Raw genomic sequence first — 26,351 nt, 5'->3', positions numbered from 1 at the left:
TCGCGTCAGGGCAAAGATCTGGACCCTGGTCCAAGTCTCTCAGCAGGTCGGCTTGATATACACTGCCATTATGTGCAGTGCAGCACCAGCCTGACCCACTGCCACACATTCCCTGCCATTTATGCGTGATGTAGTCTTAAGTGGCTTAGATGGCAGGGCCAGAGCTTTCAGCATTGATGTCTCACCCAGAGATAGCTTGCAAACGTCTCTTCAATGGGAGGCATTAACACATACCCATGCTCGCACATTCCCTCGATATTTGCACATTTGGCATGCTGATATCGATGGATGCGGGCAGAGTTCGGGTTTTGCATACCTTCTCAATCTCGGAATGCAGATCGGGAAGAATGGAAGGCTCACAGGAGCTAGTGGATTGTGGTCAGAAAGAAACCTCTCGTCCAGCCTTCCCCAAGAGGTCTTTTCCATCCCGCACTGTCATGGCAACTCGAGCGTGGCGGTAGCGCGCTTCGTTACCTCACCAGCTCAGCATACATGGGGCAGGGGGGCGTAGACCAGAAGACGCATTTGACAATGCATCTTCTTCAAGCAGCTCACCCTCGTCAGCCGCTGAGGGGAGCAAGAGAATCATACCTCTCTCAAACTCCTCAGCAAGCTCCATCTGAGATCCCCACCATCTCAGTCTCCTCTCCGCCTCAGCATGAAGAGAAGAAAGGACAGATGAGAGCGGGCCGTCTTTAGAGAAAAAACGCTCACAGTGCATGCAAATGGACCCCTGTTGTGTGTGTCACCAGGTGTCAGAAATCTCAGACATGGGTTAGCACACTTTCTTAACCCCCTGAGGTCGGCAAACGCGCGGGCGCGTTTTACTCGTTTTTTTTTTACATAGCAGCAAAATAGACCTAAAATACTCCGTCAGTTTTGGTCATACAGCCTTAAGAAATATGAAAAAATAAGCTGTTAAATGTCTACTTTTTTATGTGTCCACTTACAATCGAAATAAAACATTGTGCTTTTGTAAAATAAAGAAAGTAAACAGGGAGTGCTTTCTGCCTCTCCGTCTCCGTGAACTTTTTTTCTGAAGCACTTCTCTAAACTCAAACAAAACTCAGCGAATACTATTCACTCAGACATGAGCTATATATCTCTGTAATCATTTAAGTGTGTAGTTTTAAATTATCTAATTCAAAACTAAAATAAATATTCTCTGTTTATGTAATCTATATATAAAGAGCGAGAGATCAGCCGGTCTCATTATCGTTCTGGCAGCTCATTACTCTGCTAATGTGACACGCCCATGGAGAGCGCGCGCTATTCAAACGCAGATGATCTGAAGCAACACATGCAAACCAGTCAACGCCCACAACAGCTGGATAACACACTCGCTGTGAGGAATAATAATATTGTGATAATCCTGGAAATTTTACCTCAAACGTGCTGGAGTAGCCTAACAATGGATCCAGCTGCAGATCATCAGTAAGTGCTTTGTTCTAATCGCGATATGAAATGGTGTCTGTAAACCGCAAAAGACTGTTTAAATTTGAATCGCGTTTCTGTGTTTGAATGAATGAACGGCACAGACGCATGTTGCTGTTTAGCTACTACAGCTCGCGCGTGTCTGTGTGTGAATGAAACTATCTATATTGCCTATACTGAGATGAGTAAAAATCGACTGAATACGTTGAAATAAAATGTCTTTGGATAAGCAACATATTAAACTGCAAATTAACATTTATGCCCTATTAGCCTATAAAAGACAATATGTTACAGACTAAATATGAAAGACAACATTTCGTTTTGGATAGATTATAAAGTTTTTACTGCCACATCAAAACCTAATTTACAAGGTGCAAACAAAATCTTAAAATATCAATATAAGCCTTGACTTTAAATTATTTTTGTGTTTTATTAGTGACAAATTTGGGGAGAGGATAGCCTACATCCAAAACTTTCTGAAAATACGAATGAGAATTAACTGCACAATTACTAGAAATGTTTACCTCGGATATTATACAATTTGCAAGCATACACAGTTTGTGGGAAAATACACTTTTTTCAAGATGTTTCCAACTCTGAACCAATTCTGTAGTTATATATATATATATATATATATATATATATATATATATATATATATATATATGTATGTGTATGTGTGTGTGTGTGTGTGTATACATATAAATATGTGTGTGTGTGTGTGTATGTATATATATATATATATATATATATATATATATATATATATATATATATATATGTGTGTGTGTGGGACCCGATCTGGCGAAATGAGTCGGAAGTCGCAACGTTCCATTTTAAGATACGGGCCGATAATGTGAAAAAACAATAAAATAAATTTTTTTTGTGCTAATTTCAAAGAAAAGACATTCAAAAATAATCTTCCAAAGTTTCGTGGTCCAGATAATTGAGAAAATGTATTTAAATGACTATTAAACTTGACAAAGTTTTACTAAATTCGTTGGAAATGAACATTGCTTTTCTCAAATCCTCTCGTCACCTCTGAGCATTTCCCGGGTATCCCCTGAAAAGCCACTATCTCTGCTCTCCAAATGGTGTTACACGTTGTATTGAGCCAATCAAAAAGTTTAGAAATGTACACAAACGCTGATCATTTGTCAATGGGAAGCCCCGCGGCACGCGATTGGTCCAGCCATCCTCCTGTCAGACTCGCAGCGCTCTGTGTAAACCCAATATTTAACTGTTGGTATCTCCGTTATTAATTTGTTACACTGTTATTGTCAACTAGCCTACACACACACACACACACACACACTTATATACAGCATTTATATATATTAATATCTTTGGTCAAATTAAGCTGTAAAAAAAATAGTTTATCCCTTTAAATGCAATGGATTTTGAAAGAAATCTACAAAAATACGGGCAAAAAACTTTAAAAGCTATTTTCTCAGGTTTCCAGTTGGAAAAAGAGGGCAGACGACCATAATTCAAATGTGTATATCTTTAAATCCATTTAAAGTATGACTTTGACTAGGATATCATTTGAAAGCTTATGATCTCCTCTTTCCATTGATATCAAAATCTCAATTTTGAAATTTGGGTCACTGTGACTCATTTTGCTGGATCAGGTCACATATATATATATATATATATATATATATGTGTGTGTGTGTGTATATGTGTGTGTGTGTTGTCTTTGCATCTTGTGGCTCAGTGACACCTATGAATTGCTCATTAGTATGCAGCATTGGCAGGTCTTTGTCTTCAGGTGTGAATTAGGACATTATTCATGACCTTGTTGGATCATTCACGCCCACCTGCATATTGCCTTTCCAAACAAAAAGTGTCTTACAAAATTTAAATCAATCTATTGTTTAATGTGAACGATTAGCCCGGATAATTTTCAGATCATTTTAAAGTAAACACTTTAGCCGACAACATCCATTAGTCAAAAGTATTGTGGGAATATGTGAAGTTTGTCGTTTGTGGTCTTATATCAGACAATTTAAGTTTGAGTTTTTTGAATAACCACGCATAAATAATATTCTCTCAAAAATGCAAACATGTACATGCATGTTGCTCACATATTATGATAGACATGTTCGTGCTAAATAGAGTGTAATTACACCTTTGCCATTAATATGTTTATAAGCAACTGAAAAAAATACAAATATCAGGGGTCATGTCAAAACATCTCAAGGACCCCAAAAACACCTTAGACTCCAGAGGGTTAACCCTTTCTGGGTCCTGGAGGTGTTCTGACATGCTCTGACATTTGCGCTTATTTCTGTTACTTATGACATATTCATGGCTAAAGTCTTATTACACTGTATTCAGAACAAACTCTGCTACAATAGTATATCAGCAGCATGTATGTAAAAGTTTGTAGTTTTGAGATAATTATGTTTATGCGTGGTTTGTGGGAAAAAAAAATTGTCACTGAAATAAGGTCACGAAACCCATACTGATTATTTCTTCACACGACTTTTGAAAATTGTATCACGTAGCCTAGAATATTTGCTTCAAAAATATGTGAAAATCATCCTGCATACTCATTCAGATAAAACAATATATTGATTTAAAATTTGTACGACATGTTTTGTGTAAGAAAGCTGTATGCGAGGAGGCGTGAACAATCCATGCATATTAAGTGTTTCACACCTGAGAAAGACAAAGACCCTCCCATAATGGCCCTATTAGGAGCTCTCAGGCCATATCATTATGAGGAACCTTGCACAAAGAATGACTGCATTTTTAAAAGAATGGCTTTTTGATTTTAGGGATTTATTTACAACACAACATAATCCAAAGATACACAACAAAGGACAAAAAAGCACATTATTGAACACACTGATCACACCTTTGTGCCATTCCTGAAACATAGTACATACCTGTCATGTCCATGTTGTTTGATTTTTCATTTTACCATGTTCATGTACATGTACATGTACAGAGAATCATGTGAATGTTTAAGTCAGCAGGACTCCATCAGTGGTCTCTCATCTGGTCCCTGTAAAAAAAAAAAAAAAAAACAACAACTGTGAACATGGTGATATCAAGATAAACTATAGGGCTGCACGATTATGGGAATACATTTTTAGATTTTTAAAATTGGGTTAAAATTGCGATTTAAAAAAAAAAATGTAATGAACACATTGTTGTGCCTTGTAGGCATATACGTGCAGTGCCGCATACAATAATAATAAGCCTATAGCAGCTAGGCAGCCTATAAATCGTTAAACACTTCAGTAACACTACACTAGAGTAAAAATATAATTGATTATCATATGTTACTTCAAATGTTTACAATCGTTATGACGTTATGAAATGAGATTGGAGTAAAAACATGCGTTTTGCTTTTCAAACAAACAGCGCGACTGACTCAAACTCACAGCGCGTGCAGAGAACATTTACTGAAGCGATGGAGCAAATGTTTACAATCGTTATGAAATGTGATTGGAGTAAAAACATGCGTTTTGCTTTTCAAACAGACAGCGGACTGACTCAAACTCACAGCACGTGCAGAGAACATTTACTGAAGCAATGGAGCCGCTGAATGTGAAGTTTATGCAACAATAACACTAACTAATATAATTCAGAATTATTTCTTACCTTAAAATCGTTGTCTTCAAATCGCGTTCTTCTTTTTCGGATGTAAATCCAAGAAGCTCACAGCTATCGTGTCTTCCAAGCTCGACGAACAGCAGAGGACTGATGAAGTTAGGTGCTTTGTTTTTGAGGTAATGAGCACGTTCGCGTGACGCATGGACGATTTTCATGTCTATATCTTTTGCGCGTGTGGGTGTGGTCACATTAAAACTAATGAGCAAGGGTTTGAGAAACTGGATATCTTGTTGGTTTATTCCTTAAATTACTTAAACAGAGAATATTTGTTTTCTTTTTGAATCAAGTCATTTAAAAGTACACACTTAAATGTTTATAAAGATATACAGCTCATAAATGTGTGACAAGTATTCGCTGTTATAACTTTGTTTATGTTTAGAGACGTGCCCAAGAAAAAAAAGTTCACAAGACGGAGAGGCAGAAAGCACACCCTGTTTTTTTCTTTATTTATTTTACAAAAGCACAACGTTTTGTTTTGATTGTAAGTGGACACATACAAAAATAGACATCTCACAGATTCTTTTTTCATATTTCTTAAGTCTGTATGACAATAAATGACGGAGTATTTTAAGTCTATGTTGCTGCTATGAAAAAAAACCCCAGCAAAACGCGCCGGCGCGTTTGCCGACCCCAGAGGGCTTGTCACTTGCCATATTCAGTACTCAGCAAAACAGTCCCTGAAGACGAAGAAGAGGATGACATGTTCTCTAGGCAACCCTTTTATACTTCCTGATCACACTAGTAGTGACGTCATGGCTGTCGCTGGCCAATACAATTGTCGTAATCTTCGCAGTGCTTCATTCATCAGTCATGCTGAGGCGTTCCCCAATAGTGTCTCAGGACGCAGTGCAGTTCCCTTTCTAAAGGTTGTATTATTGTCATCTAGTGTGTCACTACAGTTCTGTTTTCATTCTTCTTCATATTATTTAATAAAAAGCATGTGAAACAATATTCTGTTCCTTAGTTACAGCAAATATACACACATATAGCAAATGTACCTTGCATAATGGAATGTGCCAAATACCTTAAAATTACTTATATGCATATAAGCACAAATAATTACTTGCTTTTGTATATAACAGGTTTATTGATTCCAAACAGCATAAAACAGGAAAACCTGATCCAGGTAAATAGAGTAGTTCCCTTTACTGTTTGTTGTGTGCCATGCACGGTGAAACAATGTGAAATACATTTACATTTAACATGCCATTATGGTATAGTGCTGTTCAGGGGTCTCCTGATGACTTGTTCTTTTGTGTAATATTAAAGGGTTAGTTCACCTAAAAATGAAAATTCTTTCATTAATTACTCAGCCTCATGTTATTCCAAACCTGTAAGACCTTATGTCAGAACGCCGGCTCAGTATTGAAATTCGTCGTGGTGCTCACGTGTAATAAAGTAGTTTTTGGGGGGGATTTTTGCGCACAAAGAGTATTCTTGTCACTTCGTAATATTAAGGTTGAACCACTGTAGTCACGTGGGACATTTTAACAATGTCTTTACTACCTTTCTGGTCCTTGAAAGTGGTGCAGTCTATGGGGGGAAAGCTCTCGGATTTTATCAAAATATCTTAATTTGTGTTCCGAAGATGAATGAAGGTCTCACAGGTTTGGAACGACATGTGGGTGAGTAATTAATGACAATTTTATTTTTTTGGGTGATCTAACACTTTAAGTGATGTCAGGCCTGACTCACATGATACCTCAAACAAGATCAGACCAAATTAAAAGTATCCATTGTACACTGTGGTGACTTATTTCTTGTACTTAATAATTTGGTTTATCCAGTAACTGTTTAATTTTTGCAGCTGAACCCATCAAGCCAGCCCCATACCCACTTAACACTATGGATGTGATGACACCGTTCTGCTTCAGAGAGTGGGTGGAAAAGCAGAAGCCTGCCTTGGCCTATGGTCAGCCAGTTGATATGTTTGGAGCAAAGTTTGAGACTGAGGTGAGAAGGTGGCTAGCTAAACCAATCAGTCCTACTTCCTGCAGGACTCAGTCAGATGAGATCCTAATCATTGATCAGAGGTCTAACTATGAGCAATTTCTCATCAGAAAGGTATCGACATAAGCATAAGGTAGACAGAGAGAGGGAGACAGAAACTGACTCAAACACTACAAGAACAGGAAATATAACGTACAACTTGAACCTCAGCTCTTTCTTACTAGTTCCACACATTTGTGTCCTGTAAAATTCAGTCTAACACATGGCAATGTGGAATGCTATTCCATGTTGCATGTTTTTTTTGTGTGTATGGATGGATGGATGATGGATGATGGATAGATAGATAGATAAATAGTGTTATAAAGAAGTTGCACAATGAACAATACATTTTTAGCTATGAGCTAATTTTTTACAGGATTTATTAGGTTACTGTTAATTTATAAATGTTGTTCATTGCTATTTTGTGTTCATTTTAATACATTAACTAATGTTTTAACTAATATTAAAAATTTATAATATATGAAAAATGTATAAACTGACATTAACCAAGAATAAAAAATGCTAGTTTATGATACTTAATGTGTTAACTAATGTTACCAATTAAACCGTATTATGCTAACATGTTATTGTGCCTTATTGTGTTAAAGTGTTACCAAATAAAAGCACCAGGTACTGGAATCCGCGTCCCCTCCGTCTCGAATCTAGAATACGGTTGACCGAATATGTAGGTTCCCCATCTACGAGACGTGGCGGGGGAGAAAACGGGGCCGGCGGGTTAATGCAAGAATAAAATACGGGTTTCAATTTGGATACATGAAAGGCGGAATGAATTCTCCTGTACACAGGAGGAAGTTGGAATCGGACTGCCACCAAACTAAGGACCTTGGTGACAGTAAACGGGCCAATCAATTTGGGAGCTAGTTTATTAGAGACAGAGCAGAGTGTAATGTTCTTGGTTAAAAGCCACACTTTTTGACCAACGACGTATACGGGAGACTTTGACTGGTGGCGATCGGCCTTAGCCTTGGTGCGCACGCCCACCTAGAGCAGAGTCTCACGGGCTCTGGTCCATGTGCGGTGACACCTCTGGATGAAGGCGTGGGCGGACTACACCCAAATGGAGATAGGCCCGTGGATGACACTGGTAACGAGTTATGAGCGTACTCAACCATTGAGAGCTGCTGACTCCAGGATGAAGGATCCTTGGATACCAAACATCGGAACACTCTTTCCAAATCTTGGTTGGCTCTCTCGGTTTGGCCATTGCTTTGGGGATGAAACCCCGAAGACAGACTAACACTCGCTCCCAGTAATTTACAAAACTCTCTCCAAAATTTGGACACAAACTGGGGCCCCCTGTCGGAAACCACGTCCATCGGGAGGCCATGTAAGCGAAAAACGTGATCTACAACAGTCACCGCTGTCTCCTTGGTAGAGGGTAATTTAGGCAAGGGAATAAAATGAGCCGCCTTTGAGAACCCATCTGGAGGTCGATTGGAAGTCTTATCAGTGGCACAAACCGAGTAAACCAAGACAAAACTGCGAATGTCCCGAGCCATTAATGGCCACCAGAATCGTTGTCTGACCAAAAAACTGGTGCGATTAACTCCTGGATGCCTCCACTGAATAACGTCGGACCGCAATCCCTCCGGCACAAACAATTGGTTCGGTGGGCCACCAGGCGGAGGCGTTACCCCTTCTAAGGGCGTCTTGACCTTCGACTCGATCTCCCATGTGAGTGTGGAGACAAATAGGGGCTCTGGTAAAATGCACTCGGGAGTGGACGGGCGTTCGGAATGGTAAAAAATGCCCGATAAAGAATCGGGTTTGATGTTCTTCGATCCCGGGCGGTACGAAAGAGAAATATCAAAACGACCAAAAAAAAAGAGCCCACCGAGCCTGCCTGGAGTTGAGTCTTTTGGCGGTTCTGATATATACCAAGTTCTTGTGATCGGTCCAGACGATAAAAGGTACCCCGGACCCTTCTAACCAATGACGCAATTCTTCCAACGCTAACTTGACTGCCAACAACTCTCTGTTACCAATGTCATAGTTATGTTCGGCACGAGATAAACGATGGGAAAAAACGCGCACGGATGTATCTTATCGTCTGTGGAAGAACGTTGGGAAAGGACTGCGCCTACCCCCACCTCTGACACGTCGACCTCCACCACGAACTGACGTAAAGAATCAGGGGCTATTAAGATGTGAGCCGAAACTAAGCGACTTTTCAGTTTGGCAAATACAGCCTCAGCTGTATCGGACCACCTGAACGTAGTTCTGGGGAAGGTCAAGGCAGTCAAGTCAAGTCAAGTCAAGTCACCTTTATTTATATAGCGCTTTTTACAATACAGATTGTATTAAAGCAGCTTCACAGTGATAACATGAAAATAATACAAAAAACTATTTCATCATCGTCCACCTTTAAGGCAGATCTATAATATTGTTGAATATTAAATGTCCCCAACTAAGCAAGCCAGAAAGTAAGGCAACAGCGGCAAGGAATCAAAACTCCATCAGGTGACAGAATGGAGAAAAAAACCTTGGGAGAACCCAGGCTCAGTCGGGGGCCAGTTCTCCTCTGGCCAATGAGTGAACAGTGTATGAAGTTCAGAATGAATCAGAGTATTTGTCCAGTTCCGGTTGGTTGAAGTCGGAGTGGAGAGGAGGAGAGACTGGTTGACACTTCAGGTCAGCGGCATCGTCGTCGTGTCCTGGCGCTGGTCCTTCATCAGATCTGGATACGGCCTGGTTCCGGTGGACAGTTGAGATCGCAGTAGACGTGAAGGACTATAATGCGTTAAGAGCTCGCTCAAGTACTGCAGAGCTAAGCCATTTAGTGCTTTTTAAGTGATCAGCAATATTTAAAAATGTATACGATGTTTAATAGGCAGCCAATGCAGTGTTGACAGAACAGGGCTAATATGGTCATACTTCCTAGTTCTAGTAAGAACTCGAGCTGCTGCGTTTTAAACTAGCTGTAGTTTGTTTATTAAGCGTGCAGGGCAACCACCCAGTAGAGCATTACAATAATCTAGCCTTGAGGTCATAAACGCATGAACTAATTGTTCTGCATTATTCATTGAGAGCATATGACGTAATTTAGATATATTTTTAAGATGGAAGAAAGCGGTTTTACAGATACTAGACACATGACTTTCAAATGAAAGATTGGTATCAAAGAGCACACCCAGGTTCCTAACCGACGACGAAGACTTAACAGAGCAGCCATCAAGTTTGAGGAGCAGTCAGAGGAGCGGCTAGTTGGCTGAAATTGCGAATGAAACGGCGATAGAAATTGGTGAACCCCAGAAACCTCTGTAGGGCCTTACGGGAATCTGGACTTGGCCAATCTACCACAGCCTTAACCTTATCAGGATCCATACGTACTCCCTCAGACGAGATTATATATCCTAGAAAAGAAACAGACTGTGCATGAAAATCGCATTTCTCCGCCTTGACAAAAAGCCCATTCTCTAGCAACCTTTGAAGTACTCGTCGGACGTGCTGCACATGTCCCTGAGAGAAGATGAAAAAATCAATATGTCATCCAGGTAGACATACCATGATGCCTTGTATCTGATGCCATGTATCTGAACAACATGTCCAGGACCTCTGGCAGAAAATTAGGCCCACAGCAGAGTATTTCATTTTGCACATGGGATACTTTTTTATCCCTGTGTGCACCAAACCCATCTTAAGTGTTTGCTTCCAAAAAAGCTTTTTTTGTTTGTTTCATCTGTCCATAAAACATTTGAAAAGTACCTGACACTACTGGAACTTCAAACGGGACGGGTTCTATGCTCAGATGAAACAACCAAAAAAATGTTTTTTTGGCAGCAAACACTTAAGATGGGTTTGCAGATTGGGTTGCACATTTTTTAAATATAATATCAAAAGGAATAACAATGCAGATTTATTTTTTACAGCCATCTTTTATCATATTTACCAAGGAGGCAAATCATTCTGACCAGCACTGTATATGAACTGATTTACCATATCTCGCAGCACGTCATTGACGAGTGCCTGGAAGACCGCTGGGGAGTTGGACAAACCGAAAGGCATGACCAAATATTCAAAGTCTTCCATTTATCCCCCTTCCTAATGCGAATCAAATGATAGGCAGTCCGTAAATCCTATTCTGTGAAGAATGGAGGATGCTCCCTGCAACCTCTTGAAGGCTGAAGACATCAACGGCAAATGATAAGTATTCTTTACCGTGATGTTGTTCAACCCCCGCTAATCAATACAAGGTCGCAGAGAACCATCCTTATTGCCCACAAAAAAGAACCCCGCCCCCGCAGGAGAAGAGCAAGGCCGGATGAACCCCGTTGCTAGAGAATCAGAAATATATTTCTCCATGGCCTCCCTCTCTGGAACAGAGAGCGAGTATAACCTGCCCTTAGGCGGAGACTTACCTGACAGTAAATCTATGGCACAGTCGTAGAGATGGTGTGGAGGAAGAGAAGCAGAAAGAGGACTTACTGAACACTTCCTTCAGGTCGAGGTACTCAACGGGCACGTTTGATAAATCCACTGCCTCCTCCTGAAACACAGAAACACAGTCCACCCTGGAGTTGTGTTGTGTGAGCCAGGGGTGACCAAGAACTACGGGTGCCAGAGGTGAATCCATGAGGAGGAATGTCAGAGTTTCTGTATGTTTGCCTGATGTGATGAGTGTTATGGGTTCGGTGCTGAGTGAAATCTTGGGAAGATCTTGACCGTTGAGGGTCCTTAAAGTTGCCCTCCGCTCCCGAGGCTTGACAGTTGTGTGTGCCGGCTACCCATCTCAGTCTTACCGGGAGGAGCGTAGATGATGGTGAGGTCATCCCGGCGGAGATCCCAGCCGATAGTAGCCTCATGTTTACTACCGGGCTTGGCCTTTTACTGGGCAGGCGTGTATAGGAAGTTGCCCGCTCCCCCACAGTAAAGGCAGAGTCCCTGGGACCTCCGCCTCTCCTTCTCCTCCCAGGAAAGCCGAGCTCTATACCCACCTGCATGGGCTCGTGATCGAAGACGGGGCTGACGGTGTCCCCACCGCTGGTCCGTGAACCTTCAGTGCCTGACGTTCCATCCTGGAGAGCAGTGCGCCCACTCTTAGAGCCAGTTAAATGAGCCCATTTAAACTCGTGGGAAGGTCCAGTGTGTAGATCTCCTTTTGGACACGGTCAGCCAGCCCACGCAGGAACATGTCCCACTCTGCCTCCTCGCTCCATTGGCACTCAGCCGCCAGCGTGCGGAATTCGATGGAGTAGTCAGACACGGAGCGATTTCCTTGTTGCAGGTCGGCGAGAACCCTGGCCGCCTCTCTACCTGCCATCGACCGGTCAAACACGCGCTTCATCTCCTCAGCGAGTGCCTGGAACGAGGCGCAGCATGGATCCTGGTTCTCCCACACCGCCGTTCCCAATAGCGCCGCTCTCCCAGTCAGCAGCGTCAGGAACCCTGCACCACTAAAGCTTGAACTGCCCGCCCTGTGTTCAAGATACTCTACTCCTGCGTGTCCGTCCGAGATACTGAGGTTAATGAATTCATCAAGGCTGACTGCGGTGGCACCTGCTGCTTCCATGATGTGGTCAGATCGTTCTGTCATGAAATGCGAGAGGAAGCAAGACGCAGGTAAAATATGTTTATTATAAATAAACAGTGAAGGTCAGGTCCACTCAACCCGACACACAGGGCAGGAGAGTGACGCAGGGACCTCGATGGACAACCGGGCTGAGGGTGGATGGCAGGTGAATGAAGTGTCTGTAATTCCATAAGTGCGATGATGACAGCAGGGAACGAAAACACGAAGAGACACAACCAACTGGATCGGAGAAACACGAGAGGACACAAAACAGGACAGGAACTAGCACTGGAAAACACCACAACGATCTGACAACACGAGACAGCAGTCACTGAGATTATATAGGTGAGTAGAGTGGAATCAGCTGGCGCTGATGATCAGCGATGATCGGATGACACACCCACACTTTCAAAACACACGAGATGAGAAAGAGATGGTGAATTCATGAACCGTGACAGCTGGTCTGCCTGGGTATTCCTGAGTTTCTTGGTTTTGAATTTAAAATAAAAGTTTTTCCTTGATTCTACAGTCCTTCATCGAGAGAGTCTTTAAAATGCAACGTGAAAATAGCAATAAAAAGGTTTGGTCAAGAATCAAGCTATGGCAGTGATGCATATGCTGACTTAGATTTTCTCTCTGTTAGACGCTACTCTTTGGTCCTGGGATATCTGAATCCTCTAGAAGACGAACTGATGGCTGGATTTGGCAGCTGGTAACATCTATTCTTAATATTGTTACAGAATTTCTTCATTACATTTTTTGTTTAATCTTCATGTTCCCTCTGTTTTATATTTACTTTAGCTTTATTCTTTCCTTCTCTTTTTCTACTTTTGATTGTGTTTTATTTAGGAAGGGTCCTCCCATGTCTTCATGAATGGCAAGGAGTACATCCTGTCTGCAGGGGATTGTCTTCTTATTTTTGGAGAGACAGAGTAAGTGTGATGAGGATTTGTGTTACTAGTGTGTTAAAGAGGTCATGAAATGCAGTTCCAGATTTTGCACCAAAAGCTGTCTATTATTTGTAAAAGTAAAAAAACATCCATCCTTATTTACACTCTCTGGGAAAGGGCCGTTGCCTCAGCAGAAATGGAAGTAAATGCCCTCTGCTGTGATTGCATCATATCCATGCCCTCTTTTTTTGCATGTCGTTTGTGTTTTGATACTTGAGATGGCAAGCAATGTGCTAAGCCAGATCTCTAACAGAAGAATGTTTATTAAGATGTTTATTACAAACACACTGTAACACTGTGTCTATATTGGACGCAAGTGACATAACAAAAGACAATAGAACCCATTATAATCTGTGATACTGTCAACACTGGATGCACTTGACAGTAAACTGATGCCTTGTTCTATTTCTGACGTACTCCAAGCTGACAGAACAATGACTGAGTTAGAAGGTCTTACTCCAAAGTTGACATAATAATAAATACATAAATTAATATATGAAGAAATGTAAAAAAAACTAAAATACATAAATATATACATAAATAATTATACAAAGACATGTATAAATAAATGAGTATTTAAACTTTTATTTACTTATGTATATTTTTTTCTTCTTTTTTTTCCCATTTATTTATTTCCACTTTTATTTATTTCCACATTTATTTATGTATATTTGCATTTGCCTACATTTATTTATTTATACATTTATTTGTTCGTATGGTAATCAGTGGGGCGTGTTTTACCTCAGACATAGCAATCGAGCTCAGAGTGGGAGTGCTGAAGCTTTGAGGCCACAGTGACACCTTGTGGTGTGACCAAACAAAACGCAAGCCTTTGCAAGTCACACAGGGAATGAATGACTTCGAGATGGGCAATATGGCCAAAATCTTATATCCCCTTCTACCTTAAAGGTTTATGTGGCTGCCATAGCTGCTTACCATGCCCCTGTGGATAAGGCATCTTTGGGGAGGAACCCTCTAATAACTTGTTTCCTTCATGCTATTTTGAGGCTGAGGCCTGCAATTCGAACCAGGGTTCCTGCTTGGGACCTGGATGTTGTTTTAGAAGGCTTATCGGTGACTCCCTTCAAGCCCATTGAAACTGTTCAAGAAACGTTTCTGACGTAAAAAGCTAATTCTTCTCTTAAATGAGGAGGAGATCTTCAGGAGTTATCGGTATCAGCCACTTGCCTTGAGTTCGCATCAGGATGGTCAAGGCATTTCTTTACCCTAAACCGGGCTATGTATGTCCCTAAGGTGCCGACCAATGTACCGCGGCCTATTGTTTTGCAAGCCTTCTGCCCTCCTCCTTCCAGAGATCAGGATCAGGAAAAGCTGAACCTTCTCTGTCCAGGAAGAGCGCTGGATACATATGTCCACCCTGTGGTGGAAATCGGATCAGCTGTTTTTCTGTTTTGAATTACCTAAGAAAGGTATTCCTGCTTCTAAGCAGTAAGTCAGCAGTCGAGGCTATCTCTCTTACTTACGAGGTCTCTGGTCAGCCTTCACCATTGGCTTTCAGAGCTCATTCTACCAGGAGTATGGTGGCCTCCAAGGACTTAATTTCGGGTGTATCCCTTCAAGAGGTTTGTGATGCGGTGTGTTAGTCTTCCCCGATCACATTCGTGAGGTTTTATAGCCTGGACCTGGACGCTGCCCAAGGTACTCAGGTCCTTATGTCTTAGTTGTGCCCAGAGGTGTAAAGTCCAGGGGTCAGAAAGTAAAAGTCCTGCCATATGTTTATTCCATCCATGAACTCAGCCAGCTGATTTCACTAATTAGTTATATCTGGCTGAAAAACTGTGCCAATTTGCAAATCCAGGTGATTGGAACAAAATACTGAGAAGGACTTGCCTACTAGAAACTTTCTGAATCTGGACTTTACACCTTTGTGCCACAGTTCCACACAGACAGGCACTTGTAAGTACAGCGTTTGGGTATTATCGTTCCCAAAGCATCATTGACGTAGCGTGAGTTCCCTTGAAAGGGAACATCTCAGGTTGCGACTGTAACCCTAGTTCCCTGAGAAAGGCCCTGCCATACTTCCTTCATCCCTGTGATCGAATTGCTTCGGCTAATGGAAGCTAACGCCGGTCATTCAGGATGTGCTTTTATTCTTTCCTGGTCGTGAGATCAACCGTGACGTTCCCTCTTGCCATTGGACTAGTTGACATACATAGTTGACATAGGCATGCCCAAAGCGCCATCGACGCAGCGTCTCGTTCCCTTCTCAGGTAACTAGGGTCACAGTCATAACCTGAGACTTTTAGCGTAGATATCTGTAAATATCAAGATTCTCCATTTCATGACCCCTTTAAGTGAAATAATTGTTTGCAAGAGATGGGAAATTTCAGTGAAAGGTAACCATATTAGCAAGTATTTATGTCAGTGTGAATGATAACAACTGTTTGGTTAACACCACTGTGTTTGTGTGTGGCTTCTTTAGGTATCAGTGGAAACGGTCACAGGATTGTGTTGCATTGTATATTGCCCAAGACCCAGAGAGGAAGAGACCTTTCCGAGAAACATAAAGAAATTAGATCACTTGTTTAGGGAAAAAAATGAATTAACTTTTCTACTATTCTTTCCAATGTAAAGCTTTTATTGTAAACACTTATGTATTCACCACAGTATCATATTCACAATAATCATCATATTCAGACATTAGACAAATAAACATACATTCCTTGTATTAAGCCTTAAATAATAATAAAAATATCTTAAGAAACATCTCTCAAATATTCTAATCAATTTGAAGTCGATATTAAACTCTCAAAAAGTTTCTTGAATATAATTTTTGTAATTAAGGCTCCATCATAATCCGTATTATTCTTTAATTTCATTAAATTCTTCCAACACCTATGGACCTAAAAATACCAAATGCACAATATATTTCCAATTCTATCAATCCACTATTAATTTCATGATTGTAAGCATTTGATAAGACTGATTGGCTGAAATGTAATTAGGTTGAGATGTGTACTGTCTAGCAAATTAGATTGAATATAATATATGTGTATGTATATATGCCACTTCTGCGGAGTGATTTGCTCGCAGCACATGAGAAGCCCCATGGTGAGGAGCAGAGAGTTCGCTCAGTGTTGCGCTAATCACGCCGCCCAAGTAGCAGTACTTCGCCTTCTGAGAATATAGTTCCCAGTGTGTATACGATTAGAAGACTGCTGTGTCTCATGTGACCATGTTATTTGTACACGCTGTGACTTTACAAATTACAACTTGTAAATAGGAAAATGTTGGCGTTATTTTGCGATACTATGGAATTACTTTTGGGCCAAAAATAATGAACGTAACTTTTCAAGAAACGAATGAAAATATAAATTAAAACTTTATCATATCTTTGAAACTGAAAAATAATTAATCGCAGGCTATTTTTTTGCCTTCGTTTTTAATACACTGCATGTTTTGCTAACTATTTTCTCATCTTTCTATCGCTGTTCTGAGGGCTCATTTATAAAACGGTGCGTAGGATCCTTACTAAAAGTGTACATGCGCCCGAAAGCCAAAAATGGCGTGCGCAAAAAAATATTCAGACTTATAAAACCGTGCGTACACCAGAACCTGTGCAGGATTCACTTTATAAATCCCACTCAGTGGAAGATTGTGCGCACATGCGTCTCCTCCCCGAAATAACCATATATGGAGCTTACAACGCCTAGTTTTAATATGCATATCCTCATCTGCATATCATTTGCATATGATTATTCATCCACGTGAGAACATGTTTAACGGTACAAGACATTAGGAAAATATGAAATACTGATGTGCCGTCTATTACATTAATAAAAATCATTTAGTAGCCTATCCTTGCCTTGTTTTTGAATAAATAAATCAAATAGTGTAAAATACATTTCAGAGAAAGTTTTTCTAATTTTTTTCCACTGACCAAATAGTATTTTTAATTGATTTATTTTAATGGAAACAGATAGACCTTGTTGTGCATTATATTTGCACAATCTGCTATTATCATGATAAGCAATTATCTCTGTAGTTAAAACATTAAAACACAGCATGCCAAAGGAAATGTGTTCAAAAGCATTGCATCCACAACAAATATGTATAGGCTATTTATTGAATATATATATTATTAAACTTTTCAGGAAATTTCATGTAGTTTAAGTGTTTAACTCCATTTGTCACGGTATAGTTGAACGGAGACGAGGATACAAGAGCAGGATGAGATGATGTTTATTAAATAATACAAAATAAAGACCAGCTATAAACAAAACAACCCCGAGGGGGAAAACAAGAGAGGCTTCAGGCACAGGTAACACAAGAACATCAGGAAACATTGACAACGAACCAGCAACAGGACTACAAACACAGGGAGGCTAAATAGGGGAACAAACAAAGGAGGGTAACGAGCAGGACAGGTGGGACAAATTAACCAATAATCAGATAACAAGGGGGAGGGATCAGACAATGACACGAGCACATGGCCAAAAATAACAAAACACCCATGTGCAGCACAAGACAGGACAGGCATGTGACATTACCCCCTCCCTACGGAGCGGCTACCAGACGCTCCATAAGACCAGGGCGGGAGGGACAGACCAGGGCGGGACGGGAGGGACAGACCAGGGCGGGACGGGAGGGACAGACCAGTGACGTGAACGGCCTCTGGATCGGCAGACGCGACGTGCTGGGACGGCGAAGGCAAGGCAAGGAGCTTGGGCGGCGCCGGCAGGGCAAGGCGCCTGTGTGGCGCCGGCAGGGCGAGACGCTTGGGTGGCGCCGTTAGGGTGAGATGCTTGGGTGGCGATGGCAGGGCGAGACGCTTGGGTGGCGATGGCAGGGCGAGACGCTTGGGTGGCGACGGCAGGGCGAGCCGCTTGGGTGGCACCGGCAGACCGAGACGGTTGGGTGGCCCGGCTGCTGGCCTCACTGGATGGTTCGGGGTCTCGGCTGCAGGCCTCGGAACAACCTCCGGGCCTCGTGGTTGACCGGAAGCTCTCCTCCTCCTCCTCTTTCGTGAGTGAACAGGTCTTATAGGCTCCTCGGCCACCACTGGGGGCGCTGCGGGAAGAGTGAACCGCTCTGGGACAACCGGACCTGGGACCCCCAAAGTCTGATCCTTCTGGACCCCCGGGCTTGGGACCACCGATATCGAGTCCTCCTGGACCACTGGGCTTGGGACCCCTGAAGTCGGATCCCCTTGGACCACCAGGCTTGAGACCACCGAAGTTGGGTCCTCCTGGACCACCGGATCTGAGACCACCAACGGCGAGTCCTCCCGGACCACCAAACTTGAGACCCCCGACGTCAGATCCTCCCGGACCAACGGACTTGGGACCCTCGACGTCGAGTCCTCCCGGACCACCGGACTTGAGAACCCCGACGTCGTCTGGTCCTTCCGGACCCTCAGGTTAGGGACCATCGAAGTCGTAGGAATGTCGTCATTAAATGGCCCTGGTACCTGGCTGAAGAGAGCTTGGACTGTGGACTGATTTTGGTGTCCATGACGACCATGTCCCCTTCTATGGCCTCCACGAGTCCCCGAGAATCTGGCCAACGGGATCCCTCAAAGGATTGCGGGTGAGCCGGAGTCTTAGAGGAGCTGCCAGTCTCAGTCCTGGGCTTACCTCCTCCCACCTGACCGCCGGCTCCCATGGTCTCCTCAGTCCTACGAGCGCACATAGCGAAGTAGTCCAATAAGGAAATAGCAGATCCCTTCTCTCCCGCAGGAAAAATCTCATTCCGCTGTATCCACATTCTTTGGCTGGTTCGTTCTGTCACAGTATAGTTGAACGGAGACAAGGATACAAGAGCAGCTATAAACAAAACAACCCCGAGGGGGAAAACAAGAGAGGCTTCAGGCACAGGAACAGGTAACACAAGAACATCAGGAAACATTGACAACGAACCAGCAACAGGACTTCTTCTTCTTTTGGATTTAATGGCGGGTCGCATACCAACTTTATGGTGCATACCGCCACCACCTGTGCTGGAGTGTGAAGTGATTTCATTCTAGTAGTATGTTAAAAGATGTCTAAATTCTATTCTTAAGACCACTATGCTTAATGAATTTTTAAACTGCTCTTATACTTTCCCAGTGTCCAATTCCCAGATTTAACATGTTGTTAATAGTTATTTCTTTGCATCCCATTTCCTGTATCTTTCTTATTAGCTCATTCCTTTCCTGTTCGTAATTGGGACAAGATAATACCACATGTTCAACTGTTTCCTTCACTGGACAGAATTCACATAATCCAGTATCATGTTTTCTTATTGTAAAAAGTGTGGAATTTAGTCTAGTATGCCCCGTCCTTAATCTTGATAAAATAACTTGATCCATTCTACTTAAATGAATTGTTCTAGCTCTTTGTCTTACGAATTTGTGAATATTATAAAAATGCCTTTCGGTTTTGCATTCATTCCAGTATTTTTGCCAAATCTGGATGCAAGCTTCTTTTATAATACTTTTCCCTTCCATCCTACTTAATGCTACAGTAATCGTGGGAGTATTTAATTTCAGTGACTCTTTAGCCATTTTATCCGATCTTTCGTTCCCTGGAATATCTACAGGAGCGGGTACCCAAACAAATTTAATTATTATTCCAGCTTGCCTTAATCTATACAGTATATTCAATATTTCGAAATAAATATCTAATCTAACGGTTTGGTACGTTTGTAAGCTTATAAGTGATGCCATAGAATCCGAACAAATTACTACCTTGTTTGGCATTACTTCTTCCACCCAGCTAAGTGCCATCTGAATTGCCACCATTTCTACAGTATACACTGAGGTCCCATCTGTTAGCCTACCATATTTTCCTATTTTAAATTCTGGGATATAAAATGCTGAGCCAGTACGACCTGTCTCTGGGTTTCTTGATCCATCTGTGTATATTGGTAAAAATGCAAAATACATAGTTTTAATATATTCGATTGTATGACTTTTAATGTCAACATTTCCGTTTTTAATGCTTTCATGTATTATTAGATCTACATCAGGTTGACTAAATAACCAAGGGGGTATTGGGGAAATGATTGTCGTTAATGAAAATGATTTGTTATTTAGTGACATCCCGGCAGCCCATTCCTCTACTTTCCAAGCAAAACCAGTTCTACCAGAAAGTCTCGGGAGAATTATTTCAACAATCGTACATTTATTGACAGCTCAGCAAGCTGATAATATACAAAGTCATTTGGCGTAGGCCCCGTCCGTAGTGCATAATCCGAGGGTATCGGATCTGCAATTCCTGCCTGAAGATGAAGGCAGGGGCGCAGCCGACCCCCTGCAAGGTTTGAGAAGGGACCATCCTGGTGGTGGTGGGGAGGATGGAGGTGAATGGAAGCGTCAGCATCTGCGAACTCAAACATGTGTAAGTACTGAGCTTTTATACAGTGAGCATGAGAATATGATTGGATAGAAATGAAGCAAAAGATGACGTAGTAATAGAGTCTTCCCGGCAGAACTTATGCTAAAGCTTTCATTTCCAGTTAAGTTTAAAGTCTCCCAACTCCCCTCTGCTATTACTTTAGTAAAATGTTCTTGTTTATGCCCTCGTAAATTGATCCAGTATGCAACAGCTAATTTTTGGCGTCTAATTTCTAATGGTGACTCTCCAGTTTCCACCTGCATTGCTGAGATTGGAGTAGTTTTAATTGCTCCTGTAATGCATCTCAGAGCTCGTGCTTGAATTACATCTAACCTTTTAAGCGTGCTAGCTGATGCAGAACCATATACAAAACATCCATAGTCCAAAACAGATCTTACAAGAGCACAATATATGTTGATCAAAGATTGTTTATTAGTCCCCCATACTTGGCCTACTATACATCTCATTAAATTCAATACTTTGCTGCATTTCACTTCTATGTAATTGACATGAATATTCCATGTCAATTTGGTATCAAACCATAAACCTAAATATTTAAAATTTGATACTCTTTCTAGTGGCTGTTTATATAAATAAAGTTTAATATTTTCTGCAATCCTTTTTTTTGTAAAAAACTGACAACACGTTTTGGACATAGAGAATCTAAATCCCTACTCCAATGACCAATTCTCTACAGTCTTAATTGCTTGTTGAATTTTTTTCACTATAAATGTAACATTTCTTCCCCTTTTCCACATTGCTCCATCATCAGCATATAATGCTGTTTTAATTCCTGGATGAATTCCTTCATAAACATCATTAATCATTATGTTAAACAAAACAGGACTTATTGCACTTCCCTGTGGAGTTCCATTTTCAACATTTACCACCTTAGATATTGTATTGCCCACCTTAACTTGGATTGATCGTCCAAATAAGAAACTTAAAACCCAATTATACAATCTTCCTTCAATTCCAATTCTTTGCAACTTTAATAGCAAGCCTTCTCTCCACATCATATCATATGCTTTTTCGATGTCAAAGTAAACTGCCACTAATACTTCTTTCATTGCTAAAGCCTTTTTGACATCAGTTTCCAGTCTTATTAATGCGTCTAAGGTGGATCTACCTGGTCAGAACCCATACTGATAAGGGGCTGTTAATCCTCTACTTTCTAAAACATAATAAAGTCGATTAACCATCATTTTTTCAATTATTTTACAGAGAATAGCCCTCAAAGCTATAGGTCTGTAATTTCCTGCTATTGCAGAGTCTTTCCCTGGTTTATGAATAGGGATTACAATAGCTTGTTTCCAAGATATCGGTAATTGACCTTCCCTCCAAACTTTATTATAACGATCTAAAATTATTTTAAGTATTACTTCATCCATCTGTTTAATCATAATATAGCAAATTATATCTTTTCTAGGAGCAGTACTTCTTACCCTCATTAATACTCTTCTAAGTTCCCACATATTAAAAGAAGCATCCATAGCTGTTTGACTATCGGCTTTTTTAGTATAAATATCTTGATTTTGCATTAAAATTTCTTCCCTCCGTTTCTTATACTTTATTTCTAGGTTTTCAGAGCTGTGTGCCTTTTGAAAGGTGGAAGCTAACATTTCCGCTTTATCTTCTTGTGTTACTGCTGTTTTCCCACCACCTAACAAGACTGGGATATTCTGATTTCTATAAACTCCAACCATCTTTTTGAGGACACCCCATACAACTCCTAGTTGTGTTTCCCTTCTAATTGTGGAGCAAAATGATTGCCAATATTTCCTTTTAGCTTGCTTAATTTTTTTCCTAGCTTGAGCCCGTTTCCTCTGATATATAATTAAAGTTATGGGGATTAAGGTTTTCTTAAATTCTCTAAAAGCATTATTCCTATCTTTAACAGCTTTAGTGCATTCAGCATTCCACCATGGAACAATTTTCAATCTTCCTTTACCTTCCATTTTAGGAATTGATTCTTCAGCTGCATTTATAATAACTGCATTTAACCTGTCAGAACACAGGTCTATATCCTCTTCTAAGCTATAATTTTCCATTCCTACAGTACACAACCTATTAAATTTATTCCAATCAGCTTTATCAAATCTCCATCTATTTGGCATTGTTTTATTTTGTTGACAAATTTCAATTCCTACATTACATATAATTGGAAAGTGATCACTTCCCAATGTTGTTTGCTCTAGAACTTCCCACTGACATTCTAACGCTAGTGCTCCTGAAACTATTGTTAGATCTAAACATGAAATTGATGAATCCCTTATATTACATCTAGTACCCTTACCATTGTTTAAACACACTAACTTATATTCCTCCATAAAATCTTCTACTACCCTTTCATTATTATCTGTGCATAAACTTCCCCAAAGTGAGTTATGTGCATTAAAATCACCGCACCATATCAATTTGTCACCGACCTTTATTCTTATTGTTTTTAAAACTTCTAATGTTAACTGATTGCAAGGATTATAAAAGTTTAAAACCTTTAATCCCCCTCCTTGTGTCCACACCTCTATGACAACACATTCCTCTAATACATCTATTATTATTTCTCTAAAAGCCACCCCATCTTTAACAAATGTCCCGCATCCTCCACCGTTTGCACCAACTCTATCCTTTCTAACCAGTGTAGCAGGGTGGAATAACTCCACCTACTGGGAGATCGTGCGCATGCATGCGGCTTATTGGCTGCCCTTGTATGGAATAAAAAAAGAAGTGGGCTTTGGCGACCTGATATGCGTCTTGGTATTGCCGTGATGTCACGTCATCTGTTGCCGCCGACGGTTCAAACTGTTCGCGTCTGCTGTGCGCTCGCTGCCTACTTGTCACAGGTATGTTTAGCCGTGTCAGAAATTAGTGTTGACCCTGTTTAGCTGCTATCCGTTTTATTCACAGTGAAATATTTATAGCATGTCATTTACAGCGATTATGTTTCTGATGGAGTGGCTGTATTCCGACATGGTGTGCGACCATGAATGGTTTGGTTACATTGACCATCCCGCGGTATGTATAATTATAGCTTTGTTGATTTTAATAATGTTACTCTCTTTAACTTATTGCTATGCTCTGCAGGTTATCTGCAGATCTGAGGGTTCTCCCTGCCTACTTAATGGGATTGAGCGTCAATATTAACTCGTGAAGCGGCTAAGTGTGACTATGTTGCTGTTTTGCCTCTCTAGTTTTTATAGTAACGTTAAACTGTGTGCACGTTGGTGCGGTACCGTCATGCGCCTCGGTCGAGGCTGGTGCTTCTTTGGTTGGCTGGTCTGTCTTCACCAGCTGCCACCTGCTTGATCTTCTGATTGTGCATCAGTACATGGAGTTTCTTTATGAATGTTTGTTTTGTTATGGTGCATAATTCACTCTGGGCATTGTAATGCATAACTGCTGAGTCTGAGTGAAATGCGTGTTTTTAACTGTTCTCTCTTACGAGAACAGTTATTTGTATGTGCCTTTTTGTGGTTTCTTGTTATTGTTGTGCGTTTATATTGTTTTGTGTTATTTTCTTTGCAGGAGCTGGAGGTTTCCGGAAAGGGAGGGCTAGCTGCTATCGTGTGTGGTGATTTACACCTAGGCCGTGTGTTTTCTTGCATCCAATCTTCACGTGTGTGTGTGGGCGCGTGTATGGGGTTACTGGGGCTCCTGTTAATTTGGTAGCTAGTCTGTACCTCCAGGAACCTCCGCTGGTGGTCTATTAGTTAAATGTAGATATAGGTTTGTTGTAATGTGTTTCTGATACAAACTGTGTGAACGTTACTGTAAAATTGATTCTAAAAATCTTGTGACCTTTTAACTATTTATTATGAAGTGCTGATGAGAGAAATAAAAAGTATATTTTTCTATATGTTGCCCCACGTCTCTTTACCCACGTAATAAATAACGAATCTGTGTGCCCTTAGGGCGGTTAGTCCCCAGTCCTCTAGGGTGGCGTAGTCGACCGTTGTTGTCATTATTGGAGTATACGCCTGCTCTTAAAGGAGAGTGTGTGGCGTCACCACCGAAAAGAAACCCGCTTATGCCACACCAGCTTATAGCCAGGAATGCTAAAATTTAATTGCGGGCGAAGCCAAGTCTCTTGAATACATATTATATCGGGTAAACCTGCTAGCTGATAAACAAATCATTTAAATTCTTGCCCATTCGCTATCAAACTTCGAGCATTCCACTGTAATATTTTCATTTCTTATTTTTACTTCTCTGGCTACCCAACTTCCCTATTGTTCCTTCAGTTTGACCAAGAATTGTTTGAATCTGTTCTACTGATATTTCGGTAATACCGAGATGTCGTGCAGCTGCAGCTATTATAATTTTCAGCTTTTCCGTCCTTTTGTCTGTTTGAGCTGAACAATTAATGACTTCAGCTATAAAAGCTACAAAATTAATTTTGTTAACCACAAGCATGTTTCCGTCCTCACAACACTTATGACTGCAAGTATCTTCTGGCTGAGTTATGTTATTTCCTCTCAGATTTCCAGTAGTCGCTTGTACTTGCTTGACTGCTTGAGCATGTGATATATTCTGAACTGTTTTAAGTTTCATAGCTTCCGTAGCTTGTTTTTGGGCTTTACATCCTAGAAACGCTGCGCTGTGTGGCCCTCCACAATTACAACATTTGGGCTCAACACCCTCTCCACATTGCCCATAATCATGCTCTCCACCACATTTGCAACATCTTTTTTTCCCCTTATAAACAGATGCAACATGTCCCAATTTTTGGCAATTAAAACATCTCAATGCTGGTCTCACATACAGCCTGACCGTATAACTCATATATCCGATTTTAATACGTTCAGGTAGGTTTTTACAATTGAAAGTTAGTACAACAGTATTACTACTCTCTTTTTTACCATTTCTATTAGAAAGCAGACGCTTCACTTCTGTCACTGTTTCCGTCATAATCTGAGCTTTTAAAACCTCATCAGATAGAGCTACAGGCACCCCCATAATCACTCCATTAAGATTAACAAGTTCACCCGGTACATGACATTTGACTGCTTTTGATCCAAGCTATTTGATCATCAATGCTATCTCTTGTTGCTTTTTGTCAACACAAAAAAGGAGTACACGGTCGTTTGAAAGATACCTTAATGATTTAATATTTCCCATTTATTTTTTGATTATTTTAGTGAGTTTCATTGGATTATTGATGTTTTCACCTGATCCAGAAAATGCAACAATTACTTTGAATTCTACCTCAATTTTCCTTGTTTTGTTTACTCCTACTCTTGTAGCATTATCTTCTGACTCAGAATCTCTGTTTTTCCTTTTGTTTGATGAATCATTAATCTGTGACCATCCCTCACTATCGATAACTGAAGTGTCATCTTCATCATCCATACTACCTTCATCCATCCTCTCCAGTCTCAGCACAGTTGATGCTAACCCTCCACGAGTCTATCTGCCCAGCTAACAGTCTCCGTCAAGAATCTCTCACCGGTTTCAAGAGCCAACCTAGAGTAACTCTCCTTCGCA

At 40.9% G+C, this 26,351-nt stretch overlaps 1 protein-coding gene across 2 annotated transcripts in view; it reads left to right on the top strand.

Annotated features, from left to right (window-relative positions):
* haao (3-hydroxyanthranilate 3,4-dioxygenase) overlaps window positions 1-17,377 on the top strand; it is a 31,471-nt gene extending 14,094 nt beyond the window's left edge. The window contains exons 6-10 of one of the 2 annotated variants that reach the window (XR_013800261.1): window positions 6,144-6,187; window positions 6,869-7,014; window positions 13,224-13,292; window positions 13,434-13,512; window positions 15,974-17,377. Coding sequence is in view for 1 of the 2 variants with exons in the window: in XM_079635725.1 (XP_079491851.1) it covers window positions 6,144-6,187; window positions 6,869-7,014; window positions 13,224-13,292; window positions 13,430-13,512; window positions 15,974-16,058 (427 nt within the window). In the remaining variant the exon portion in view is untranslated. Of the gene's footprint in view, window positions 1-6,143; window positions 6,188-6,868; window positions 7,015-13,223; window positions 13,293-13,429; window positions 13,513-15,973 lie in introns of both variants that reach the window. The other variant, XM_079635725.1, reaches the window with a different exon arrangement.
* The last annotated feature ends 8,974 nt before the right edge of the window (window positions 17,378-26,351 follow it).

This window comes from Phoxinus phoxinus, assembly GCF_949152265.1.
Source record: "Phoxinus phoxinus genome assembly, chromosome: 14".
Lineage (NCBI taxonomy): Eukaryota > Metazoa > Chordata > Actinopteri > Cypriniformes > Leuciscidae > Phoxinus > Phoxinus phoxinus.
Note: the sequence above shows the minus strand (reverse complement) of the source record. Positions and strands in the feature narration are given on the sequence as shown.